Here is a 22598-nt window from a genome sequence, read left to right as displayed (position 1 = left end):
CTGCCATGTGTCTGTGCCATCCCTGCTCTGATGAGGATCTGGCCTCCCCTTGAAGCTCCCAGACACTTCCTTGCTCCTCAGAGTCTCCTCGTCAGTATTAGTCTCATCCAATCATTAATATCTCTGTGTGACCTGATCACAGGCTTCATCTTCGTAGTCAGCACAAGGAAACATTCACCTCAAGGGCATGATCCATCTCCTCCATAGGGAAATGTCTAGGATGTTGGTGGCAGTTTGCTCTCAGGAAGAGCACTTTCTTGCTGTGCTCTAGAGAGGGAAACTGGCTGCTCAGCCAAGAGGTGCCCTCGTCCTGGTTCCGACTGCCTGTACGGCCTGTCCCATGGACGAGGCAGCAGCTGCTATCAGGAAAGGTGATTCCAGCCTGTCTGCACTGAATTTGTCCTCAGTGTTGAGTGCTGTTGTAGGATGTAACCTACAGGAGGAAAACGTCAAGCTCCCTGCAGGGTCACAGGCAACAGAAGGGTCTACTCGCGAAATATCTTGATTTATTAATGCAACAGAATATCTCCAGGATTGGTAGGCAGAAATCACCCCTGGGGTGGGGAACAGCCCTGGTATGTCACTGCAGCTGCCTGCCTTCTAGAGCCAAGCAGGCAAGGAAGGAAAGGGGATGCAGAAAAGGGAAGGAAAAGGACGCAGAGGTTCACTTGTGGCCAGTTTTAACCGAATATATAATGAATCACAAGAAAGAGGTTCTGCCTGTTAGTCATGTGTTGCCTGCTTTTTTGAGGCCAAAGAGTTCAGGATGTGGTGATGCGATTGCTGTCACTCTGGTGTCCATATGGATGACAGGCAGGTAGGGAGACCTAGGGTCTGCCCTTCATCAGTTGGCAACATTAGGTACAGCCACTACCACTAGCTCCACACCAGGTCACCAAAGCTATTGCAAGTCCAATGTTTCAAGGTTAAAGCATTTCTTCTGGACTACAGTTAGCACCTCCCTGATTCAACGTCCCATTTTAGTTTACCAGAGAATAACACAATAATTTGGATCGGTTTGGAAAGTCACTCTTTGAATTGTCAGGGTAGAAGAATAGGCTGAAGGCAAACGCTCCTGACTTGGAGATGCTGTGGGTATTGTAACAGGGAAAAAGGCCATAGTACCTCTGTGCCATTAGTGTCTGTGGCTGGCATGTACTTTTCAAGACTGTTTGTTACTAACAATGGCTTATTGTATGTTTTTTTGGGTCTGTGTCCTAATGTAAATGTTCCTTTGGTTTATATAACCTTCTTGTCTTTTTCTGCTAAGGTGTTTTTGCAGAACATGTTGCTTTAGTCTTGTTTAAGCATTACTTGATTATCCTTAGGGACAAGACCTGAATAATTTTTTTTGTGGACTTTGGCAGACTTTCACTTGGACTTAGCTCTAACTGCTGTTTTTTGCAAGGCTTCGCAGTAAAGCTGTCAAGATCCAACTGAATGGCATTAGCTGGGCACAGCCCTGCCAAAGTGCCTCCTCTGTGGAGCTTGTTGTCTGATGACACCAAAGGCAAACATGAACTCAAGAAGGCACACAGTTGAGATTAAATTGGAGCAATCCAGTGAAGAAGCCAAAGTAGTCATTAGACAGAGGTTTCCATGCAGTATTCACCAGTAGGTTTCATATATAGAATAAATCAGTAAAACTTGGCCAGCAAATGGGAAAAGCCTGATCTTGGAGTTTAAATATCCCTCAGGCTCAGGGGGGTGTTTTATGAAGCAATATAACTCTACAAAAATAGGGCAGCCGCCTTCTCAGGGACAGAGCTGTTTTCTGTGCCTTGGAGTTGGTTTTCAGCTGTTCCAGGATTACTTACGAGTGTGTGTTAATTAGATTATTTATTTCTGCTTTGTGTTGAGGAAGCAGTGGTCAGGCAAAGATGAGCACATTCAAGAGGAAGCATTGAATTTTTGTGGCTTAGGAGAGGCAGAACAATACCAGGTTTAAAGTCTCACTAAAAGACTTGAAAGGTGGTTTTGAGGTATGGTTGACTGAGCTGGGTGCCTGCTTGGCCATAGATAGAGAAATGGCTGGATAGATGGAGATTACTGTGCTGGGGAACACCAATGATCATCTCAGCCAGACTGCAAATATATTCAGTTAACCATCTCCAGTGTGAAGGTGACAGACATTATGGTGCTGCTCATCCTACTGCTCCATCGCTTCTCAGGTGCATAATGCTGCAGAGCCCTGAGGCTAAACTTCTTACTCACTTTGGGCAAAAGCCTGAGCAGCTTCAAAATGATCAGGTGACTCTCAAAAACCATTCAACTATCGTGCTAGGAAAGTCTGTTCTTTTAACTTGGAAAGAGGCACTAAAAGGATCAGATGCAAACATGGATTTAGTCCTGCTTCGGTGAACTCTTATTTTTGCACTCTTGCCATGAACAGAAATAGTTGCAGGTGCAGCTGTATACCCTCAGGCAAGGATGCAGTGAAGAAAAAACTGACTTTCCAGCACATGCTATGACTGCAACATCAGGCATCTAAAATTTCCTGCTGAAACGCAGCTGCTCCAGCTCTGCGCGCTGCCTCACAGCCACTGCTGCAGCCCTCTGGCTCTGCGGAGCAGGGACTGGGCTCCTGAGCCGTGGCAAGGGCTGACCAACTTCGACGTGTTTCACACTGATGTTGGTCCCGCCTCAGGATTTGTGACTTGTGAATGCACCGGTACATGTTGCTGAGGCAGTATTTTAAAAATATAACTGTCCTCTCTCCTTCCTTGTTTGTCTAACTTATCTTTATAACCTTATCAATGTTTTCTGAGTCTACTGTTGTTTTTGTTACAACACAAAGAGGAGGAACAATGAGGTGAATCATTTAATTCTTGATTGATAAGTGGGATTTAGAAAACAATACTTAGTCTTTTCATATTGAGCCAAAAGATTTTTTTTCTCACTGTTTGTCAGCTCTCACCCATCTGTGACCTGAAAAAAAACCCCAACCCTGTAACTTTTCCTGGATAGTGTCTGTACCTAAACTTCATTCAAACATTTTCCTAAAATATATCTCTCTTTTAAAATTATGTCTGCTTATAATTTGCCTTGGCTTAGCTTTTTTTGATGTGCTACATTTGCTGGAGAGGCATGTGGATGGGCACAGATACTCTGTCACTCCCTTGAGGGGTGCTTGAGAGTGACAAGGCTCATCCCACTGATTTTGAAGACTGTTTTCTTTTTAGAATAATATTGAAATGATTATTTTTAACACTTTTATAACTGTATGTTCCTCAAAAAAAAAAATCCAGAAATAATTGTACAAGCTCATTGTATCAGTTGCACAGGTCTATGTAAACTGGCTGTTAGCAAAGAAAATAGTTTGAGAACTGAAAAAACTTCCTCAGGCCTCTATATTTAAAGGAATATAACCCTGATATCCACTCATTTCATCCGTCAATATGTTCACACTCAGAAATGTTCATTCCTTTGTTGTAATTTGATGTTTGATACCATTTTATTTGGTTCTTTGCCATGCTCTGGGCTCCGCTTGTGCGCTCTCTGCTCATCAACGAGTAGATATGAAAACAGCAGAAAGCAGCAGCGGAAGGGAGCCCGTCTCCAGCTGGCAGACATCCACTCAGCCTGGGAGGGTTTTCCAGATTTTCACCAGCTGAGGTGCAGCCCCGTAAGTTTAAACATACTGTGAATTTGCAAACAAAGAGCGTTCACATGGTGCATTGCTTCCTGCCTGTTTTTCATTCATAGAAGTAAAACCTTCATTTCATTCAACCCCCGTGAAGAATGAGGAATGTTTGGAAATTTGTTGCTTTGAACTCCTTTTCCCTTTAAAACTTATCTGTACCACATGCCCCAGGGGCATCTCGGAGCATGGACCAGTCATGGCCCCCTGGCCAAGTGCTGGAGAAGGTCTGTGCCACAGATGGTTTCATTTACATCAATGAATGTGGGATCTGTGCCTATAACGTGTCAGTCCGATGGAAAGAACGTGGTTTCTGAGTGACAGTCCCCTAACCCCCGGCCTCTCCCTGTGTTTTTCCAATTTATCCTCTTTTTCTCCCTCTTCACTTGCTGTTTGTGCTTCGGGGGAAATTGTGAATATTTAACAGAGAAAATAAAATAGCTGAAGAAAATAGCCCGAATGGAAATCCAAATGATGCAGCATATTCAGATGGCATAGATTTGTTGACTGATAGGATTATAATAGTCAGAGACAGTAAAACCACTTCATTGTCAGTGGTTAACTCAGATGAACTATCCTTCACTTGCATCATTTGGGAGATTTATTTACATTCCCAGCACCCGTCCCCCTTTGGGAAAAGGGTCATACTGAGTCTCTAATGGCAGACTTTCCCTTCTTCAGAGAACATGGGACACCCAGGGACTCAGGAACAGCAGTCATCCTAGTGACTAAGAAGGAAGGCAAACCAAGAAGCAGCCTGAACTCCCATTGCTCTCTGTGGCAGCATCCCAAATAATGTCAGCCGGATGCTGAGCAGGCAGCGGACTTGAGTGATGCATATACCTTCTGTTGACATTTTATTTGGCAGTGATTTAAAGCTAGCTTCCTGAAATTGCTATTCACAGGCTGCGTTCAAACGTATGAAGAGAAGGATGGCAGAAACATGCAAAATATGAGACAAGTAGCAGAAATACTTCTTTGCTATGCAAGCATGCACAAACAACCTTCACTGACAGCCTCAGGAAAGTGCAGCATAACCTGTTTCAAGACTTGAAAAGGAGACACACAAAACCTTTGCAGATGTCGGTGCATTCAGCTCTCGTGAGGCAAGAATTTTTTTCATGTTGCAAATGGGGCACAGTGCCCAAGCCAGGGGACATAGGGGCCGTATGAACATATACAACATGGCAGTTGTCATGCATGTATTAACTATTAAGTGAATAACTGCATTGCTTTGCTAGTGCAACAGTTTGAACATGGTAAAAGTCTGCTGTCTACCTCAACATCTGCAAAATAGTAAAATCCTGTAACTCAGCAGCATGCTTCTTCTGTCAGCACCCGTATCCAGCTGCAAAGAATCAGCCAGTGGTCTCATTAAAGCTCAGCTCTGCAGGATAAATGAAATTGTTGCCCTTTCTTTTGATGTTAATAATGAAGAAGTGTTCAGTGGTTATGATGCTAATAGTCCTTCAGCTATAGAAACTCTTTCCATCCAGTTCCTCCTATTCCAGCCAAGTGCTCATGTTATAGCATCACGCCAGATCCTGTCTCTCACCCTGTTCTCCCTTCCTTTCCCACCAGGGAGAGCAGTGGATTTATATTCTTAGCCTATTGCACTCTATCCCTCAAAGAAAATTCCTTGTTGCTGCTTTATTCACAAGATCTTTCTTAAAAAGCAAACCATCCTTTGTCCCAAATCCCAGAGGTTCCTGGTATTCTTCCCATAAATGAAAGCAATCACCTTCATTTGTCTTTTCCAAATGTTTTTTTGTATGAATTTTTTGCTAGTTTGTTGGCTGATAAGGTGAGATCTGGGAGTGTGTTTTCGTTTGATGCTCCGCTCACTCCTGTTCTGCATTGCCTCGTCCCGTAGTTTCACATGGAAAGTGTTACATTGATGTTTCTTGGGGCAGTTAGTAGGCAGAGCGATGCCTCCAAGTTACAGTGGCAGTGATGGACTGGCACCTTCAGGAACAGTTGCTTTACACTCCCGGTTGCTTCCTCCCATATGAGGTTTGTGCAGGGACACCCACCCTTGAAATGTTTACCTAACTTAAAAATCACTTTAGAATAACTTCCTTCTTGTACAAGTCATAATCTGTGCATAAACTTCTGCACTTCTAGCTCCCTCAAGTTGGGCAGGGCCTCGGCTCACCCTGAGCTTGCATGAAGCAGGTCCCGGATCCTGGCCCAAAGGGCTGTGGAGCTACAGGCTGGTGAGGATCTCCTTCGCAGACCTGGGCCTGGTCTGAAAACTCTGAATCCAAGGCTTTGGCTATTTACTCAAGGAAATTCTTCCTCAGTTACCTGCTACTCCAGAGAGAGCTTAGAAAAATCATTATTCCGGTCCTCCTGACCTCTGATCAAGAGCATAAAAGGAAAGCATCACTGGTTTACAGCCAGTTCTCCCCAAAATGCACAAACTTGGTGCGTTACTTACCAAGAGGAGGGAGATGAAAACATCGAAGGTTAATTACCCTCTTGTCAAGAACACTTCGCGGTCTATAGACACGTCTGTCAATCTTACGAAACGGAACTGAAGGGAGCGAGCACTGGAGGCATGTTCCTATGACAAATTAATGAGACTTGGCAGCTCACTGTGAAGAGATGATCCCTGTGCTTCACGGGAGACTGTAACCTGCCAGCCTTGCCATAGCCTCTGTACCGTAGCTGCATCCAGGATGCTTATCTCTGTAAACAAGCTTCTCGAAGGCAGCTGTCCAGGGATCAAACGATCTTCCTTGAGGCCTTCGTATTCCTCTTTGCTGCTCGGTAGCACGCAGCAATTGCTCGTCCCAACCATTCTGAATTATTTTTCCTAGCCCTGCTAGTTAGCCAATTAAAATATCTTACTTCTGCCTATAAGCATCCCCTGGCAATGATGCTCTTTGGTGGTTTGTGTGGCTGTCTGAAATCCCAGAGACATGGCCGCGGAGCCCCTGCTGCGTGCTGCTCTGATGACGTGTGTGCTGCTGGATGACGGGTAGCTTGAAAACGCCTCATCTGCTGTCCTTTGGAGACGTGTTCAACTATTCCCCTGGTTTATATAGCCTCAAAGTAATTTGCTTTCATGGCACAACATACTTATTCATTCTATTTTAACTGTGCATTGAGCTATAAATAATGTCTCCTTGCAGATAAGAATCTATTGAATTTTTTTTTTTCCTACCTTTACAAGATTTTCTCCTGGCCCCAGCTCCTGAAGGAGACTTTCCCAGCCTTAGCAGTGAAGTTGCCAGATTGACTTTCTCCTGCCAGGCAGCCACGAATGGTGTCAATCCCAGGTCGGCTGCTGCTTCCCCGCGGCCACCTCCTCATTGTTCCTGCTTGGGCTGTGGCAAAGATGAAATGAGCACTCAGTGATGCACAGCTGAGATCACTGAAGTGTCAGGAAAACTGATTAAACCAGTGATTTCCTCTTCCTCTGACCAGCTGCAGTATAACATCTCCTGTGTTACCTCCAAACCACCTTCCCTGCAGTATGTTCACTTCAAAGAGCAATAGTCTGGGCTGTTGTCCAGCCAAGTGTTCTGCTGTTTAGTGCCTCCTTTTTCTGCTGCTCGTTCTACCATTTTCTTGCTTTCAAGTGAGTAACTCTTGCCCTATGCAACAGAGCCTTGGCCTGACGTCCGCATCATCCAGAAACTGCCCAGAGCTGGAGCATAGTGCAAGCTGGTGAAGGTGAGAAGCAAAGGTACATCCTCAGAGTTGATGGTGCTGAGACCCACATCTGGTCCAGGCTGCAGCACAGTGGTGAAGGGGCAACTATTTTGGTACCTGTCTTTCTGTGGTGTAGATAACTTTGCTGTAGGTTTGAATGCTGATGCTTTTCTGCGGAAGTGGTCTGGTGGCAGGGGGGACACGGCTGTTGCAGAAGTGGAGACACTTTGAAAACATTGAGAGCTAATAATGTTCTCAAATTTGAATAGTTTGGTGTGTTTTTTTAAAAAATATTACAATCTACTCTTTTAATTATACATATTACTGGTCATCCTCTGTAAAAACGTGCTGGGAGCTCTTTGTACCACTTATCTGTAGCCCTTTAGCAGAGGTTGTATGAAAAGTCTGAGGCTGCTCTCCTGGGTGATGAAGGAGTGTTATGTTCTTTCATTAATAAAAACTATCCATAGGAGGGTGCATTATGTAAATACCATATACATAAAATAATTCAGGTTGGAAGAGCTGTCTAGAAGTCTTTAGTCCAACCCCTGCTCATAGTAAGGCCAAAGTTGAAATCAGCTCAGGATGCTTGAGGCCCTCCTTGTTCAGCTGGGTTTTCAATATGGAAATAAGGAAGGACATGCATGGCCTGTCTGGTTCCTTGCCACTGCTTGATCACCCTCACGGTGAAGAATAATTCCTCATATTTAGTCAGAATTTAATCCTTTTTCTGTGCAGCTCTGAGAAGACTCTGGCTCTGCCTTCTCTATAACCCCATCAGAGAGCTGCAGAGAGCAACATGATTCCCCGTAGCCATGTCTTCTCTAGGCTGAACAAGCCCAGCTCCTTCTGCTTACGCCCAATGACCCTGACCAGCCTGAGGGCCTCTGCTGGACACATTCCCATGTGTCAATATCTGTCCTTGCAGTGGGGCCAAGTACATTGCATTCATTGCATAAGTACCGTGAAACCACGTTAGCCTTCACCTGCAGGGTACAAAGTTCTGCATGTGTCATCCTAGTTCAGGAAAGCATTCATCAGCATCACCTGAATCAAGCGCTACTTAATAAGTTCACAAACACATGGATGTGTTTTCATATTAATATGTTTTAATCATATTAGTGACTTTGTTTGCTTTATTGCTTAGTTCAAAGGGTGCCTTAGGGCACTAGGTGAGAGGAAGGTCTTCTGCCTGTTCTATATCAGGTTCTCCAGGCGTGTGGCTCAGTATATACAGTTATTTGCCACACTGTGGCCAAGAGAAAGACAAAGTTGGAAACTGCAGTCTGAATTGCATTTAGCAGGCATTTTGGAGAGATTAGAGGCAATATAATGAAACATCTACAACTAATTATTGTTATTTCCCACTTTTACAACAGCTATTTGTTAATTAAATAATCTGACAAAGCCCAATAATGTTTGGAAAAATGTATTAAAAAATTTGTCATTCATTTATCAGTGTATTAATTACACTGAGAAGTTGTGTATCAGCTAAGAATATTTCCCAACATCAGTTTTGATTCTTCCAGAGAATATGAAATCAACACTGGCAAAAATTGTAACGGGAAATGTACCACAAGAAATTCCTTGGGTAAGTGAGAAAGGATGTTGTATGATGGCCAAATCCTGCCCTGGTGTTATCCCACCGACCCTCTGGTGCTCAGGACCATAACATATGGTACCCTGAGATGTGGCACTGCCTTTGCTTTACTCACAGATCTCTGCCCTCATGCTGGCTTTCGCACACACGAGGATTTTCCTTTAGCCAAATGGTCATTAGCCATATGCTGCATCCGACTTTGAGGATTAGAAGACCATAATGAAGTGGATTACAGCATGAGATCAGTGGCAGGATTGCGGACCAAATCCTCTTTCTAACTGTTCTTCCAGGAGCAGCTAAGAACTGAGCAACCTGTGCTACAGCACGGGCTTAACCAGCTGTGGGATTTTTCCACACTGTTATCAGAGGCAGGATAATCTGGAGCTGTAGCCCTGGGAGCGGAGGCTGTGCATGAGGTCCCCGTGCTGAAACCTGGTGATTTTTGGGTGTTTTTTGTGGCTTGGCTGGAGGGAGGTACCTGAGCGGCTCAGGGTAGACTGGTGTTCCCCAGTCACCGCTCCATTGTCACAGACTTGAGTCTCCCTGGAGTGTCTGTGGGTGAGAAGGTGAAGGAATGGATCTGCTGAACATCAGATGGGCCTTGTGGGCATTGGAGGAGCACATCTGGGTTGCTCAGGGCCAGTAAGTGCCAGACCCAGTGCCAAACCCTGCAGTTGCAGTGGAAAATTTTTCCCTGGTGTATACAGGCAACACACACCAGCCTCTGGCAGGAAGGTGCTCTCCACCCATGGGGAGAGAGGTTGGTCCTGGCTAGAGGACAACACCATCCAGGGCAGGGAGCAGCCTCGAGCAGCAGCATATGGGCACTGGGCAGGAGGCAACCTGCCAAAAGCTGCCAGGTCAGGGCCAGGAGGGCTGGTGAGGATATTTCTCAGAAGTCTTGCTGCCTGGCTGGAGAAGGCAGCAGCAAAGTTTGTGTCTGACCCAGAAAGATGTACCTCCCTCCAACTGTGCAGAGACTGTACGTACGGACTGATGAAGGCTGCTTGTGACAGCAGCCTCAGTGTGCTCCTGTACAGGATAAGGAGGAAAGTCTGTGATTTCCAGACACACCATCCACAAGGCACATTAGAGCAATACATCTTGAGGATGTGCCAAATCTGTCTAAAATATTAATGCATGCTCCCTGTAATTTATAGAAACAAGCCTAGATGCTTAATTATTTTAATGCTTCTTGTAAAGAAACCCATTTCTTTTAGGTGAAAAATGTAACCTATACATCCGCAGAGCCAGGCCACAACCTTCGTAACATGCCAGTGCCCAGGATAGCTGATTCCATGCACTATACAATTTATACATTTAAGGATCAGAGTGTATAGGCTTTAGACCACTGTGGTGTGTTGGACACCAACACAATTGCTTGGGCTCACTTTCAAGGATATCAGCTGAACTTCATTTGATTAAAGGGAGGTTCCTTGTTAATTCAAGGGCACACTTATAAAGCATCTTTTGCTCTGCAGCTCCCACGGTGCTGAAGTCTATCCTAAGCACAATGCTTAGCTCCCATGACCAAAAAAACCCCAGGTATGCAGAGGTCCAGAGCTCCTCCTAGGAAGGAGCAACTTGGAGATGATACGAAGGCTGGAGGTGTGAGACAGGAAAATTGGGATAGGCTCTATGTTTTAAGTATCATTTTCTAAAATATCTGTAAGGGGAAAGGACCTACTGTACTTTTGAGTGTAGCTGGTGCTAAGTAAACAGCTTCCCAAACCTTCAGTGTCTTTTGTTCTTTAGATGGCTTGGCGGAACACTTTGGATCAGTCAGTGTGTTTAATTGTGACTAGGTCTGCAAATAAGTGTTCCCTGCTGATAAGGTTCAAGTGACATTTTTAGTGGCATTTGACAAAATTTAACCTACTTTCAAGTCTTCTACTGAGCTCTTCTATACCCAGGCAGTGAAACTGTCAAGAAGCCCTTTCTTTTATCAAACCAGTGCTAAACACCATTAGCTTTGCAGGTCAGACAGAGTTCTACCAGGCTCACCTGGCACTGTTTAACCAATTCTACTGATGGCAAAGCCACATCTGACCCATGTTTGTATCTAGTGGTGAATATCTGGGAATATGGAAAATAACCCAACACTCAAACCCAGAAAGGAAAGCAGAGCTTCTCAGCCTGGTCTACAAGCAGGGCAGTGCTGCATGCTCTGCCTAAGCTGCTCCTTGATGGGAGATGTCTCAAGGGGCAATGGCTTTAAACTGAAAGAGGGGAGATTTAGACTAGATTTAAGGAAGAAATTTTTTACAATGAGAGTGGTGAAGCACTGGAGCAGGATGCCCAGAGAAGTTGTGGCTGCTCCATCCCTGGAAGTGTTCAAGGCCAGGTTGGATGAGGCTTTGAGCAACCTCGTCTAGGGAAAGGTGTCCCTGCCCACGGCAGGGGAGTTGGAACTAGATGGTCTTTAAGGTCCCTTCCAATCCAAACCATTCTATGATTCTATGTCGCTCTGTCAAGACAGATGAAGGACTTGCTTGCTGTTTACTCCCCTCAGTATTTTGTTCTCCTTACACTTCTGCTAGAATCCTAAAGAGGTTTCTTTTGTCTAAAAGGCTGTTTGTTTGGTTTTGACCACTGAGAACATGTGATACTTGTCTAAAGCTATTAACCGAATGCCCAGCCAAAATCAATTGCCTAGCAAATGCAGACCATTACCTGAAAGTCAAGATCTCAATAAATATTAACCAGCCTCATTGTACCAGTGACAGATTCTGCTGGTTGTTTTATTTTACAGTTGAACAGTTTAGACATTGCATTTGTATATATTTGCAGTCAGCCCTGGAGAAGCCATCTCACGAGTGGAGCAGGAGCGGGCAGCCTGCAGACCGGAGAAATACTTCCACCATGACCACTGCAGGTGTTTTCGTGTTCCTCTCCTTTGTGCTTTGCTGCTTCCCAGGTGAGTAACTCTCAAAGTGCCACAAAGACTTCATCTCTGAGTCCTGGCTGTCTTTAAAATGGTCAGATAGTGGCTTCAAAGCGAGAAAATCTCCTACAAGGAGCTGGGCTGCCTGCGTACGTTAGCCTCTCATAGTGTGCAGGAGCAGCTTTCAGGACAGCCTTAAACTGATGCCTGTCGTAGCTCGTTGTCTGTTGTAAGTACAAATAACTGCAAGTGGAGTTCTGTACTGGTAACTAGGGATGTTGTGCTTTTTACGCTGTTGTTTTACCACTGTTACAGTGCTGATGCTTGTTGTGGCACAATCACAGTAAACGGATAAACACTTGAAACAAGGCCATAACGAGGTGGTCAGACCTCCTGTAACTAGTCACAACGATATTGTAATGGCACAAGCAAGTTCTGTGCAGAATCCTGGTGAATTTCCTGCAATACTTTTGCTGCTAATGGAGAAAAGAGGAGATGAAAACAAGCCAGAGTCTGATGTTCTCGTTGTGTATTTACTTCTGATGAAATTACAAATCAAAATCAATTTTTTTTTTCTTTTCACACTTAGCTTCTTTAAAATGTGTATTCCTAACAACATATGCTGTATGTATTTGCTTATCCTGTAGGTGACTATTTGAATCTGCATTTATCTGTATTGACTCAGGTTTCTTTCCAGATGTGTACCTGCAGCTCTTTAGGGTCAAAACGGATGTGTAAAAAGATAAGGAGAAGCTACTCGATTTTCAATTAATAAGCCTACCTATCTCAAAATAAAAAAGAACAAAGCTATTCAAAAACACTTTTCATCACGGTCAGCAATAATCAACAATATTATACTTATCAAAGTAGGAAAAAAAAAGCATGCATAGTTTATTTAGTTCAGGAAACTTGTCATTAGAAATCATTCACTTTGGTCTTGTGTACAAATCTAGGAATTTTACATCCAGACTTCCAGCTTTAACTGAGTTCTTATCATCTTGGCTTTTTTTTTTTTTCTCATATTTTCTACCTCTCCCTTGTTTTCCAGATGCTGCTTTTGGGGTTGAGGTGAGTGAAAGATTTCTTTCTCTTGCTTTTCTCAGGTACGTGGCCTAGCAAAGGCAATTGCTAAATAAGCAATAATGAAAGGAGTGAGAAAAACCTCAGGCCTGCAGATGCTTAGCTGTTTTTCACCTGCCATGAAATTAGTGTCACTGTAATCAGATTTTACAGTGTAAACCATTAAATAATATTGTTCTTGGCTCAACATCTATGCTGTATGTTAATAATGTAGTAGCGATAATGATATAAAAATTCTAGATGAATTAATTTTTCACCAACTTTAAACTGGTCTAAGCCTTGAGCTGGTTATATATAACTGGCTCTAAACTGATTGCAATAGACTGTGGTATCAGAACCCACCCAAAGGCAACCTGCTGGAAGAATAAAATACTATGAGACACTCCAGCTTCCACACATTAGTCTTGCTTCTCTAGGGGAGAAAAAAAAAAAAGAAAAATCATCAATGTGTTGAGAATGAAAGAGTAGTAACAGAAGTGCACTGGAGGGGCCACAAGAAGATTCAAATGAGGGACCAATGCTCAGCCTTTGTAAAATGATGCCAAGTGAGCATAAGAGACCATTGCTGATTTACCCCACCTGGGGGGCTGTGTGGCTATAGCCCTCCCCTCCTCTCCTGCTGTGGGGGGAGGTCTCTGCAGGAAGGAATCACCTGTTACCAGGCTGCCCCACCAGCACAAGCTTGTGCTGTGTTAGTGAAAGACCCACCACAGGTTGTATCTGGTCACTGTCTCATGCAAAATGAGAGTTGTGAATGTAAAATGTCTCCTCCACCTTGTTGCTGCATGTTTCTTTGCCAGGTGGACTGCAGTCAGTATTCCAACACTACAAATGAGGAAGGCAAAGAGGTGTTTGTCTGCGACAACACGCTCAGCCCTGTCTGTGGTACCGATGGAGTCACCTACAGCAACGAGTGCCTGCTCTGTGCCTACAGCCTGTACGTACCGCGCAGGAGATCTCAGGCAGCGATGCTTAGGACTCCTGGCAGCACTGCTTTGCAACAAACAGTGATCTGCCTGATGTCATTTGTGTCAATCTCTTCAAAATAAGCTCGAGTATCACTATATGGTACTCTGTTGCCTAGACATTGCTTTAGTCACCGTGTCTCTCTTGCTGGTGTCGTTTATTCAGGTTTTTCTTCTCCAGCTCAAGGATCAGCCAGGTGACAGTCCCTAGGGCACATCTCATCACAGCAAAGCAGAGCAAAAAGATGGAGAGATGCTCTGCTCTGAACTGCCCAAAACGATCTTAAAGCTCTCAGGGTCTTTAGCGCCCTACCAGCCTTTCGGTGCTAGCTGGTCAGGAAGGATGGCTCTACCTTCTCAAAAAATATGTATAAGCTTGACTGATAAAAAGAGTCATCTTTTCCTTGTATTAGTTACATGTTTCTAGCACCTAGGATGTAGCAAGGAGTCTTTGCTGAACTTCCTAACATTTGTCTTTCGCTCTCCAGAGAATATGGAACCAATGTCAGCAAAGACCATGATGGAAAATGCAAGGAAGACATTCCTGTAAGTGAACCATGTCCTTCTTCTGAGTGTCCAAAGCTGTTTGTTGACTTCCTCACAAAATAATTCAAACGCTGCGTAAGAGGACATATGACATGTCAGTATCTTGCATTGGTCATCTTTAAGAGAAACGTCATCATAATGAAACAAAACAAACAAACAAAAAAAGGCATTTTTCCTGCTGTGGTAGTATCCTAGGCAGACAGACACACTTGGCAGATCTACGAGTAAGCCTTCACCAGTGCTCTGTTGCGTGTTCCCTCAACAGGTGGACTGCAGCAGATATTCCAACACGACAAATGAGGAAGGCAAAGTGATATTTCTCTGCAACAAAGCCCTCACCCCCGTCTGCGGTACCGATGGGGTCACCTATGACAACGAGTGCACGCTGTGTGCCCATAACGCGTGAGTACCATGTGTGCAGAGCTCTGCTGTGAGGAACAGTGAGTGCTCAGCACTGCCCACAGCTGCTCTTCGAGCACCAGGTCTTCTTCCAAGGCCTTTTCTGTAAGGTGCTTGGACTTTGACCCAGCTCTTTCCATGGTAACTAGACTCTGTTTTCCTTTGTGATTAGAAGGAAAAACATGCCTTTGGTCTACAGAGAAAAGTGAAGGGCTGGCAGGGGATCTAACACAGGACAGAATGCTTCTCTTAATTTGAATAAAAGGGTCCATGTGGCAGATGCTGCCTTGCAGAGGACAGCAACTAACCTAAGGTGCATCTGCACTGTCACACAACCTAGCTCCTTGCTCACCCTAATGCCCTACACCCTCCCTTCTCCTTGGCATTGTGCTATAGAGCAGCATTCCAGCAGGCTGTGGCACCACCTGAGCAGGTACCTAGAGCCATGAGGACACAGCCAAAGCTGGATCTGGGTCTCCTGTATCCCGTACGTTGTACCGGAGGCTGATCGGCATTGCTGGGACATGGGGCTCAGTAGAGCAGGTTGCTTGCAGGGCTCTCTAACGCATGTCTCTTCCCTTCACAGAAAGCCTGGAACCGCTGTTGGCAAGAAGTATGATGGTGAATGCAAGAAGGAAATTATTACAGTGAGTGAACTGCATGATGAGGGACCGGGTTCCAGTCCTGATGATGTCAGGGGAAGCACTGCCAGTGTCCGCAGCAGCATCCTACAGGAGAGTAACTGCTGCTGTGCTTCAGCACGGGGAATATTGCGTTTTCTCCACACATAATTCACGTTATCCGCGCTAATGTCAGAAGAGGGAGAGGGTGACTGCACAGGAAGGAATCAGTAAAAGAGCAGTAGCAGAAATAATTCATTGGGGTGGAACTGAGAATAAGAACAGAGAACGGCTTTTGAGGTCAGACCAGTGGTCCATCAAGTCCATGACGGCTTGATGCAGAGCCTGCAGGGGTCCTAAGGACTGTGTAGGAAAGAGTAAGAGTAGAGTGAATATGTTTGAGACTTCTAATCTTCCAACCTCCAGCTATTTTCAGGTGGTGGACCTCAGCTAGGTGCAATTTCTGTATAGTCAGTAAGCCTCAATAGATTTCTCCTCCATGAAATCCCTCCGCCTCTTCCTGGAGCTAAGCATGTTTTTTGCACTTTGACACCTCTCAGCAAGTGCAGCACCCGTTGCACAAAGAGACAAAATCCCACTCTCACAGTATCTAGCTAAGTGCTGATCTTTCCGTTTTAGGACTGTGGGAGAAATACTGGACCCTCATACAGGCCTCAGCTCCTACACTTCTCCAGACACCAGTGTTATTGCATTTAATTTCCTGGCCAGGATGTGATCACAAGCACGGCACGTTCACTTGGTGAACTGCTGCTGCTTAGAAATGCTGTGGGCAGGTTGTGATACACATCTCTTCAAACAGGAAATTATGACCTATTTTTATATTATTTAGTTCTTCTGGCATAGGAGAAAATGACACCTCAGTTTATGGCAGATTGTGCAAGGAAGTTAATTACTTTTATTTGGATTGTTATCATTAGCACTGCAGCTGTAGCTAGGGATTCAAGCCCTTCTGCTATTGACTCCTTTATAGTAGACTTTTTTTTTCCAGGTTGACTGCAGTGACTACCCTAAACCTGTCTGCTTGCTTGACTACATGCCTCTCTGTGGCTCTGATGGCAAAACATACCGCAATAAGTGTAACTTCTGCAACGAAGCTGTGTATGTACAAACATGGATCCCATTTGTGTTATCAGTTGCCTCCTGTAGGCACGAGTTTGCACGGTTGCTACTTCCCTTGCTGACCAGTGTTGACCAGGGATTTGGGGCAGGAGAAGGGTACCAGCCATCATACCAACCATTCTGTTTTTTTTTTTCATTAGAGCAAAGAGCTACCTATGGTTTGTTAGCATGAATGGTTTGAAGACCATTAACCTTAATAGAGTTTTTCTTGCAAGTTGCAAAGAAAATTAAATTTGAACCTTCATTATATGAATTCATTATTTTTCAAAAATATTTTCAGTATTAAGAATGGGCTAAATCATTTCACTCATTTCTTAAAAATCAAATAGATAATGGGACTGTGAGTCTGCAAGTTCTCTCTCTCTGGGGCAGGATCCCATCTGATGCCTTCTCTAGGAGTCAAGCAAAGGGACAGATTGTAGCAGGCAGAACTCTGTGTCTAATCTATCTTTTCCTCTCCTCACTTTCAGGGATAGCAATGGGACTCTCATTTTAAGCCATTTTGGAAAATGCTGAGCATCGGTTCTGAGAGAATTCACCACAGGATCCCCACTGGCAAATCCCAGCTAAAGATCTCACCTTGGTTCATCTTGCCCTCTGGGGAACTCAGCTCATTCCTGATTTTCTTTCTCAATAAACTGAATCAGCAATGTTTCTTTGTCTTGTTTCATGTGTTGTCTCATGAAACATTTTCCTCTGATTTGTTGAATGATGATGCCAGGCTGAATAGGTTACGTGCTCATAGCTCTGGGATATAACAAGAACAATGTCTTTCTCCCCTCCCTCTCATAAAAGGCAGAAAATCAAATACAGATGGCTGAACCTGGGAGCTGTGTGACTTGGCACGTAAATGGTAGTCAGCCTACATTAGCGTTCAGACCCTTTTAGACATTTGACACTGTAAAGGGCTGAAATACCGCTCCAAAGCGATGACACCAGCTGATCTCTCCTATGGTGTTTCTGCTGCTCTTTCCCTGTGTGGGTGCCATCAGCAAACCCCATTCAGATGGTGGTGATGATGTCCGCACCAGGAGCTGATCCCTGGCCACAACCCTCACCCCAACCCTCGTGCTCTGCGAGGGCAGTCTGTTCACAAACCCATATTTTTCAGACACGTGAGAGGGCCCTGCCTATTTGTCTGCATCCTCCAGACGATATATTTCTAGATTATTCTCATCTCGAAGTCATCCTTTAACAGTCTTCAAATGTTTTAAGATAAATGTCATCCTAGGGATGGTTCCTACTCCTGCCTACTTGTCTTCTCTCTTAGTCTTTAATAACATAATACTCTTTGCCAGCCCAAGGAGTGTTTCAACAGTGTTTCACAATCCAAGGACAAAATATCCTTCTGTTTTCTGAGAGTGTGTCCTGTCATTGGTGTGTTGTCCATGAAATTTATTTTGCTTTTGTCCTCTGTTGGGGTATTGAATTGGTGGGTTTTTGATCCACACAAGAGAAACATAAATAAATTGGGCATATTCCTTCTAAAAAGTAATGTCTCCCATAGGCATTTCTTGTGGGAGCCAAAGGGAGAGGGGGTGCTTGTTTTCCTTGATAGAATGAGGTCGTCCAAAAAAGCGATGCTTTGACGGTAAAACAAAGGATTTATGCTGAGATGGATGAAGCAGTGATTTCTGGGTTCAACTTTTCTGGGATCCAGGCTAGGGGTCACATCATTGTGTCATCATCAGACTATCAGGCCATTACTGCAAATCTAACCCACAATGCTAAAGATTTTTAGGGAAAACAATTTGTAAATTCTCTGCAAATGCCCATAAAAGTTGCTCCATCTCTTGTCCAGCTCAAAGACTCCCTTCAGTGTCTGGGACACCCTCTTGCTTGCCTGCCCACTTTAACTTAATGATGCTTTATCTGGATGAAGCATGAAAATAAAAGTAGAGACTTTCCACTCGGGAAGCCTTTCGTTCCACGTTTTGCTTGTGAAAAAGCACTGTGTGTAAATAGGCACTGATAGATGCACACAGAGAAAATCTGGCAGCAGCCGCTGCTCAGGTTTTTACGGTTGCTCTTTTGCCTGCAGGAATTTCCTATGGTCCTTCAGAAGGAACCTGTCGCATATTTCACTTGAAACAATGACTTAAAGGGTGTATTGAACGTATCTAAACTTCTTATGACTCCTGTTGATGAAGAAGCGTTCTTCCTGGCTTACGGCACAGCTTTGCTCTGTCGAGATTGCCACCCTGACAAAAGACCGGGAATGTTACTTCAGAAGAAGGGTGGATGAGCCAAATATGAATGTGCACGCGCACACACACACACACACGTGCACATGTACATATAAGCACGGCTACCACCTGAGGGCGGAATTAGGACTCCGTTTACCGAGCAAAACACAGGCTCGGCTGCAGGCAGACGCTGCAGCCACCATGAAGACGGCCGGCGTGCTGCTGCTCTTTGCTCTCGCCCTTTGCTGCATCCCAGGTGAGTAGCTTTACTCCCTCCTGCTCTGCCTTTGAGTAAGCGCCGGCTGTCTTTAAAACCGCAAAAACATCCTCAGACTGGAGAGAGCTTCATTCTACTAGGACTTATTTACTCCTAGGAAGATAGTGTTGAAAAGACTTGACATCAAAGACTATCACTTATGGGGTAATATTTTAGCAACAGAACTGAGTGGGTAAGAACAACTGTGGGAACAGCTCTACTCTCAGCACTAGTTTATGCATAATGAAAGAAGTGACATGTACGTGGTACAACCCAGAGACTCAGACATCCACTATTTAACCTCTGAAATGTTACAGAAACACAAATCACTTTACTGAATGAAAGCGAACGTTTCTTGTAGTCATCCTGAACTGAGATGCAATTTGAGAGCCTGAAGGTTGTAGAAGCTTTATAAAAGTTACATCTCACTAAATACTACTCTTATTTAAGAACTATTTGGGCAATGCATGTAAGATGTTGCTTCCATATACTTGCCAGCTTTATGACCCTGTTTGCCTCAATAACTTGCTTAGCTTTGAGTACATGTCCTGCTCCAGCCTTTGAACCATGGAAAATGACTTCCTCTTTAATTTTATGCGCCCTTTTCCATCTTGGCTGTAACTATCATTAAATTATGCTACATAATAAATGCTGTAAACATACAACATGGCACAAAATTTTGCCCGAAATTCCTTTTGTCTAAGAAGTAATTTGCTAACAAACAGTGAGTTGTAAGTTGCGTATTCAGGGCATGCATTCACAGATTTTAACTCTAACAAAACCCATGAATTGCATTTGTATCATCTTCCCTTCTTTTTTTATTTTTTTCCAGATATTGACGCACTGCAGGTAAGGGACAGATCTTTCTATTTTCCATCATTTCTTTCCTTAAAGCAGTTTCTGTATAAATCCTTACTAATCACATTGTGATCGAGCATTTGAAAATTCTGAGTCATCCAGCTATCTGAACAATATTTGCCACAGATATTATTGGATGAAATTTCCATTTTCATCTAATGGTAGTTTCAACAAGTAGTGCAGTATTCAGTTCGTGTCCAAGTTAGTGCCAAAATTACTGCAGCAGCATTTATGATGGTTACCCAGGCTCTACATTGTCAGAGGCAATGTAACACCTGCCCTGTCCCTGGGCTTTTTCTCAGCATCTGCTTCTGGCCCGTACTGAGGGAGAGCTCAGGGGGTGTGTGGGGGTCTCCTAATGTCACCTTTCTTACATATCTGTTGTTCAGAACGTTTTTGTGAACACAGATTGCATCTATCTACAGGACTACTGCAGTATGTACGTGGTGCCCAGACCTTTCTGTACCATGGACTACGTCCCACACTGCGGGTCCGATGGAATAACATATAGCAACAAATGCTTATTCTGCAATGCATTCCTGTATGTATAAGAGAAATCTCTTCACTGACTAAATGGTGAACTAACTTAGCTTAAACTAATCAGTCTTAGAGACTAGTTGGAGAAATAAAGTTGTTTTATTTTCTGTTTACCTGTTCTCTTACTAGCAAGGGTCAGTTTTTTTATTGGGAGAACTTGCCAGGAATCCTTTTCTTTCGGGTACAAAAAAGTAACATTTAGTAGAGTTCTTCATTTCCCTGTTAAGTAATTTGCTGAAGAGCTTTCTTCCAGCAAACAAAGTCTATTTCCTACAGACTGTTTGTTTTTCCTTGAAATTAAGTCGTTATCTTGTCTTCGAATGTTAGTAATAAAAGGAAATAGCTGGAATAGTGTTCAGAAGTTTTCTGTTTTCGTCAAGTTCCTCTATGATATATTCTTCACCAGAGGGAGAGAAAAAGAGTAAAAGCCCATTTGTTTGGTACTGATTTCTTTCTTCGCAGGAGAAGCCATCGGACTCTTCGCTTGAAATATCTTCGAGAGTGTTAACTTCTTGACAGGCTTCAGCTCAGAAAGATGAATCCTCCCTGGCGATGTTCCCCGTGGCAGATGCTCCCCTAAAGCCTTGTCCTGAACTTTGAAAGTCCCTGATGAATCTTGAAACATCTGCTTAATAAAAGCCATCAGCATTTATGTCTTGCTTTAATAATATGTCTCATTATGTTTTTACCTAAGATGTTGCATGATTACATCACTGCCACAATCCTGGGGTGTGGGTATTAACGGGCAAATTACAGGGAGAGAGAATACATTGTTCTGCTCTACAAAGAAATCGGATCCGAATGCCAAAGCAATGGGTGAATCTTGAGGGCATCTGCCTTCGTCCAGCTTTCCAAAAGAAAACCAGGGCTGGAGATGCATCCTCATGCAATGCTCCAATCGATTGATTCCACTAAGGGCATCCCGGACAGACACCCTCTGCTCAGGTGGGAGGAACTGCCTTCCTCCCCAACCACTGCTGTCAAACACCGTCTGCCTCAGCCCTGCGTCACTGTATGGGAGACTTCGGCAGCACGAAGAGGCCCCAAGCAAACCTGAGCATACACATAATTAGAGACAGTCCCAGTCCCAAGATTGTTGCAGTTGAAGGGTGTTTTGTGGCTGCTCTGCAAAAGCCATGTGGAGGCTTGCTGGAACTGGGAGCTGCTCATCCCTGTTTCGGTTTCCAGGGTTAGCTCCAATTTCTTACAACCACAAGAGAAGCGATGGAGAAGGACAGTTTCCCAGCTGCATCTCCTCCCCTTGCCAGCAGGGTTGGAATCGCACCTTCAGATGAGAGAAGCCCTTTTGCAATCTGCTGTGCCTCCCAAAGCAACAGGACAGGATGTTTTCTCCGGGCAGGCAGATACCTGACTGCCCACGCTCCTGTTTGCAGCGCTCATCGGTGCGGGGTATTGCAGAGAACCAGTGGGCAGTCGGTCCTAACAGACGTGATGTTCAGAGGACTGCTAGCAATCACTACTGCAGCCCGTTTCTGCACCTCACCCACCACTTAGCTGCTGCTTGTAGGTAATTATGTTGGCTGTTGCTTGTAGAGGATCCTTTGAGATTCTTCGGCCTCTGGAAATCTCTGCTGATGAAAGGAAGGGCTCCGAGTCATAGCGTTAATTTATTATTCATTAACGGTGAAACACTGGCAGTGTGGCGTGCTGTACAGGCAGCAGTCTCACAGTCAAATAGTTAATGATCTTAAGTGACAATATGTCACTTGCCAGAGACTGGGGAGAACAGCTCTCAGAAAGGAGACAATTTATTTCCAAAAGACATGACTCTTTGCAACCATTTGGTGCCAAGTCCCTTCCCAGGGCTGGAATGTCCCTCCTGTGAGGGGGAGGTCTGTGTGCAGGAAGGCATTTCAGTCTCACATGCAATTTCTTAGGACCAAGACAAACTGAGGCTCTGGGAGGTAGCACTGGGGATAAGTGGCTCAGAGGCTTCATGCTCCTTCTTGTCCCCCTCAGCTGTGTGGCGGAGTCAGTGGTAAGAGAACACCAGCTCCAGCACTTATTTTCTTTCCTGGAGAGCAGCAGAGAGGATGAGGATGGTCCCCAGAAGCCATGATGCCTTGGAGACAAGTGGAGCTCCCAATCGCGCTCAAGATCTCAGTGATCCTCAGAAGGCATCTTCCAGGGGCCACGTCTGCTAAACAGGAAAATCTACCAGGCAAGTGCGGGGAAACTGGAAGTAGAAACAGATGGGGATCAATCC

The 22598-nt window shown here is 44.4% G+C and overlaps 2 protein-coding genes across 3 annotated transcripts; both read left to right on the top strand.

Annotated features, from left to right (window-relative positions):
- Window positions 1–11697: 11697 nt before the first annotated feature.
- On the top strand, window positions 11698–17050 carry LOC104375307 (ovomucoid-like). Its single transcript, XM_009981617.2, has 8 exons — window positions 11698–11817; window positions 12833–12852; window positions 13665–13801; window positions 14318–14375; window positions 14641–14777; window positions 15361–15421; window positions 16404–16513; window positions 17005–17050. Exons 1-8 carry the CDS (start codon window positions 11763–11765, stop codon window positions 17048–17050), a joined length of 624 nt encoding a protein of 207 aa, XP_009979919.1. The 5' UTR covers window positions 11698–11762.
- A 1871-nt stretch (window positions 17051–18921) lies between these two features.
- LOC147527636 (ovomucoid-like) lies at window positions 18922–20879 on the top strand. 2 transcript variants are annotated; one of them, XM_086621883.1, is made up of 4 exons: window positions 18922–18976; window positions 19809–19825; window positions 20260–20375; window positions 20834–20879. In XM_086621883.1, exons 1-4 carry the CDS (start codon window positions 18922–18924, stop codon window positions 20877–20879), a joined length of 234 nt encoding a protein of 77 aa, XP_086478009.1. The 2 variants fall into 2 exon arrangements, with proteins under 2 accessions (XP_086478009.1, XP_086478010.1); XM_086621884.1 differs by lacking the exon at window positions 19809–19825 and having other exon boundaries at window positions 20243–20375.
- Window positions 20880–22598: the final 1719 nt, after the last annotated feature.

This window comes from Tauraco erythrolophus, chromosome 16 (genome assembly GCF_009769465.1).
Source record: "Tauraco erythrolophus isolate bTauEry1 chromosome 16, bTauEry1.pri, whole genome shotgun sequence".
Taxonomy (NCBI): domain Eukaryota; kingdom Metazoa; phylum Chordata; class Aves; order Musophagiformes; family Musophagidae; genus Tauraco; species Tauraco erythrolophus.
This window is presented reverse-complemented; position numbering and strand designations above follow the sequence as displayed.

Bases quoted from the DNA above. Each gene is read 5' to 3' on its own strand.
- LOC104375307 (XM_009981617.2), top strand. From the start codon at position 11,763: ATGACCACTGCAGGTGTTTTCGTGTTCCTCTCCTTTGTGCTTTGCTGC. The intron at 15,422-16,403 runs GTGAGTGAACTG...TTTTTTTTCCAG, and splicing joins GCAAGAAGGAAATTATTACA to GTTGACTGCAGTGACTACCC. The intron at 16,514-17,004 runs GTATGTACAAAC...CCTCACTTTCAG, and splicing joins AACTTCTGCAACGAAGCTGT to GGATAGCAATGGGACTCTCA.
- LOC147527636 (XM_086621884.1), top strand. From the start codon at position 18,922: ATGAAGACGGCCGGCGTGCTGCTGCTCTTTGCTCTCGCCCTTTGCTGC. The intron at 18,977-20,242 runs GTGAGTAGCTTT...TTGTGAACACAG, and splicing joins CGCCCTTTGCTGCATCCCAG to ATTGCATCTATCTACAGGAC. The intron at 20,376-20,833 runs GTATGTATAAGA...CTTTCTTCGCAG, and splicing joins TTATTCTGCAATGCATTCCT to GAGAAGCCATCGGACTCTTC.